Consider the following 3655-nt stretch of genomic DNA (forward strand, 5'->3'; position numbering starts at 1 on the left):
GCCGCGCGCATCAGCGACGACGGCTGCTGCGACATGGATGGCCTCGACGGCTTGGGCGCCTGCGCGGCGCCCGCCGTCACGGGCATGCCTCAGATGCTGATGTCGCCGCGCCTGTTCCAGCTGGCCCACGAGGCCGCCGAGCACCCACCCTGCGGCGCGGAGGCGGCCGCGGCGGCGGCCCTGGGCTGCCCGGTCCTGCCGGTTATGCTGCCGGGCGTGCCGCAGCTGCTGCCGCTCGGGGCCTCGCAGCTGCTGGGGCCGCTGGTGATGGGCCCGGGCGGCGGCGCGCTCACTGCTGCGATGCTGGGCGGCGCCGGGCAGGGCGGGCCGGGGCCGCAGGACGCCCTCGCCGCCGCGGAGCAGGCTGCGGTGAGCCAGCTGTCGGCGGGCGAGCCCCAGCAGCAGCAGGACCAGGGGGCCCAGCCAGTCGTGAAGCAGGAGCCGACGCAGCACGAAGCGCCCGCCGGTCCCCACACGTTCCAGCCTCACGGGCTGCCTCCCCTGTTCGAGGCGGCGCCGCAGGCGTGCGCGTCGCACGCGGGGCAGCACAGGCCGCAGCAGCCGGCGCTGCTGGGGTCGCTGCCCTTGACGGTCCTGCCCCTGGCCCCGAGCTCGATGCTGGACCTGCCAGCTGCACCCAGGTAATGCCCCCCTCCCCCTGCATACAACAAGTTTGGCCGCCGCCCCCAGCCCCTGCCCCCCCATCCTGCCAGGTGTTGCGCGCACAGGTGGCGTGCCCTCTCAGCGATCCTCGTCAGGGGGGCAGCAGGCATGCTGCCCCCCTGATGCCTCATTGCGTCGCCGTTGGCTGTGCCCTTGCCTTGCTTTGCACGCGTCCCATCGCATCGCATCGCAACCCACTCCCTCCCCTCCTTTCAAACGGCCGCCCTGGGCGTAGGTCGCCAGAGGGCCACGCCAAGGCCGGCTGTGCAGCGGCCGCGCCGCAGGCGTCCGCGTTCCACCCCTACTACGCCGCCCACGGCCATACCCGCCGGCGGCTGTCCAGCACGACAGGCGGCGCGCAGCAGCCGGAGGGGGCGGGGCGGCCGGGCGCGCAGGGGCGGGGCGGCGCGCTGCGACTGAGCGGGGACGCGGCCCTCATGATGGACGACGCGGGCGGCCTGGGGCAGCTGCTGCGCCACAGCTCGCACCAGCTGCAGGTGCGCACACGTGCTCGCTCGCAGCGCCCGCGCACGCTGCGCCGTCCTGGCGTGCGCCCCCTCCTCCAACGCCCGCCTGTCCGGCTGCTTTGCAGCGCACCCGTGATGCTGCGTGCCGGTGCATTCTGGCGCCCCGCAACCCGCGCCACTCAGCTTGACCGCGCGCCCGCACCGCGCGCCCCTTGCCGCCGCAGACGTACGGCAGCTTCGACATCGATGTGCTGCGCACCTCACTGCACAACATGCGCAGCGCTGACCTCAACGAGATGCTCATGTCGGGGGAGCTCGCCGCCCTCACGGGCCACATGGGCGGCGGCACGTCCCCAGACCAGGCGGCCGCCACCAGCGGTGCGGCCGCGGCAGGTGGACCGCCGAAATTCACGGGTGGGGCGGGGGTTGGCGTGGGGCGGCAGCAGCGGCAGCAGGCGCACGAGCAGCAGCAAGCGCCGATTGCTATGGCCACAGCGGCCGTGGTGGCGGCGGCGGCGGCAGCGGCGGGGGGGGCGGCAGCGTCAGAGCATCAACACGCGCGTGAGGGGGTTGTGAGCCCGTCCGGCGACATGCGGCGAGCCGGCCTTGGTCCAGCAGTTGCGCCGTTGGACCTGCAGAGCATTGGAGATGCCAAGCGCATGCGCTCGTCTGGTGAGGCCGATACTCACCCAACAGCACACGCATTGGTTGGGCGTGGCAGGGGCGGGTTTGCCGTGTTGTGGTGACGCGTTGGGGCCTTGGTTGGCAGTATTGTCGGTCCCTTAACCGAGGCTCGCCACCGCCGCAGGCCGCGTGTCTGGCCTGCTCATGGAGCCGGATGCTCCCAGCGTGAGGGGCGCCTTTGCCGCCGTCCACGGCGGAGGCGGCTTCGACGGCCTCTTCGACCTGGGCCCCGCGTTCCCCCTCAACCTCAGCGGCATCGTGCCTGGCGCCCTCGGCGGCGGTGCTGCGGGCGCTGACCTGGCGCTGCACCTCGTAACCGTGGCGCCCTCGCCAGTGGGCGGCAGCCGCGCAGCAGCCGCCGCGGCACAGCAGCAGCAGCAGCAGCAGCAGCAGCAGCAGGTGCAGCAGATGCCCCCGCCACCCCCAATGCAGTTGCCGCGGTTGGCGGGTGTGTCCGGGCCGGTGCGCGGCCTGCCAGCTGCCCTGCAGCCGGCGCCGGAGGAGCTGATGCGCTTTGGCGGTGCAGGGCTGCATCTGCCCAAAGCGCCGCCGCTGCAGCGTGAGGGCAGCGGCAGCGCGGGCGCCAAGGCCATCCTGCCGCCCATGCATGTCATAGAGGGGTGAGTGCAGCAGCCCGTATGTAGCCCTGCTCCGCATACCTCTGACCTTGCACTAGGGCTCGAGGGGTGGGGCAGCATCGTCGGTGCCACACCCTGCCGACAGTTTTCGCCACCCCTGCTGCCCATTCGCCCTGAAATGCAGGTTGCTGTGACGCACCAGACGGCGCTCGTCGCTGCAGGCAATTGAGGATCGTGTGTGGCGAGCGCCGCAAACATAGCTAGCCGTAGGCGCACGTCTCCGACCATTTTATTGGCCTAGCGGCATCTGTCTGACTATGGGCTGCGTCAATGGCTTTTCTTGTAGCAGCTGCGCCCGCATAGGCAGTACGGCGCAACAGCTTGCTGAACGGCTGCTTGCCACATTGTGCCATGGCGCACACTACACTTTGACCACGCAGGATGGACTGACTGCGCTCTGTCCGTATGGCTTGCTTGTCCAGCAAAGGTGGTGCGATCGGATGGGCCCGTTCCACTGTCAGCGCTTTTTCTTGCCGCAACGGTTTACACCCTGCCTGCTTTGCACTTGCCATGATGACGAAGCCGCTGATTACGGTGGTTACAGTCCCTCAATGTCGTACACATCCAGTTGCCCGCCACATCCGCCCGGGCGCACAGCACTTTGCAATTGCTGGCGGTGCCAGGGGATGGCCGCAACAGGCGAGATTGGGTGCTGGACACTCTCATGCTGTGCCTGCCATCAAAAATCCATGCCTGCAATACCGTCGGTAACATCTCACACAAGCAGCTGGCAAAACGGCCTGCAAATGCCATTGGGAAGGAAATGGACGAGCAGCACCTGACAGGTGAGCCTGACAAAAGCAAGAGTTCCAGGACTGTCTTTGCCGTGGGCAGAGAGAGCCAAAACAAAAAGTTGGACCTTGAGAGGGGGGGGTTGCTCAGGGTTGAAAACCACAGGGTTGCAAGGGGGGGGCCGGGCGCAGCATCTCCCCCATGACACACACAGCAAGCCACCATGGTGCAAAGCTTTTTATGTTGGGCGGCTGTGTGAGCGTCTGCAAGGTTGTACTACATGGGTAAAACACAGAAACTCAAAACGCGGAAGTGGGGGCATGGCGGAATCGAACCGCCGACCACTCGCACCCTAAGCGAGTATCATACCACTAGACCAATGCCCCGATGTTGATGTCTGGCAGCGAGTGTGAATAATACATAGATGCACAAGTGGTTTTGTGAGGGCTTAATTTAAAACCCCAGGCCCCA

At 68.0% G+C, this 3655-nt stretch overlaps 1 protein-coding gene and 1 non-coding gene across 2 annotated transcripts; one reads left to right on the plus strand and one right to left on the minus strand.

Annotated features, from left to right (window-relative positions):
• Positions 1 to 33: 33 nt before the first annotated feature.
• Positions 34 to 2586, plus strand: MNEG_15113 (hypothetical protein; the record flags this gene model as incomplete). Its single annotated transcript, XM_014036416.1, has 5 exons — positions 34 to 641; positions 899 to 1160; positions 1355 to 1523; positions 1939 to 2434; positions 2577 to 2586. The coding sequence occupies 5 exons, from the start codon at positions 34 to 36 to the stop codon at positions 2584 to 2586; spliced, it is 1545 nt and encodes a 514-aa protein (XP_013891870.1).
• A 912-nt stretch (positions 2587 to 3498) lies between these two features.
• MNEG_t16848 lies at positions 3499 to 3570 on the minus strand. Its single transcript has one exon. It is a non-coding gene; the product is annotated as a tRNA-Pro (tRNA).
• Between the last annotated feature and the right edge of the window lie 85 nt (positions 3571 to 3655).

The sequence above is a fragment of the Monoraphidium neglectum genome (assembly GCF_000611645.1).
Source record: "Monoraphidium neglectum strain SAG 48.87 unplaced genomic scaffold scaffold05042, whole genome shotgun sequence".
Taxonomy (NCBI): domain Eukaryota; kingdom Viridiplantae; phylum Chlorophyta; class Chlorophyceae; order Sphaeropleales; family Selenastraceae; genus Monoraphidium; species Monoraphidium neglectum.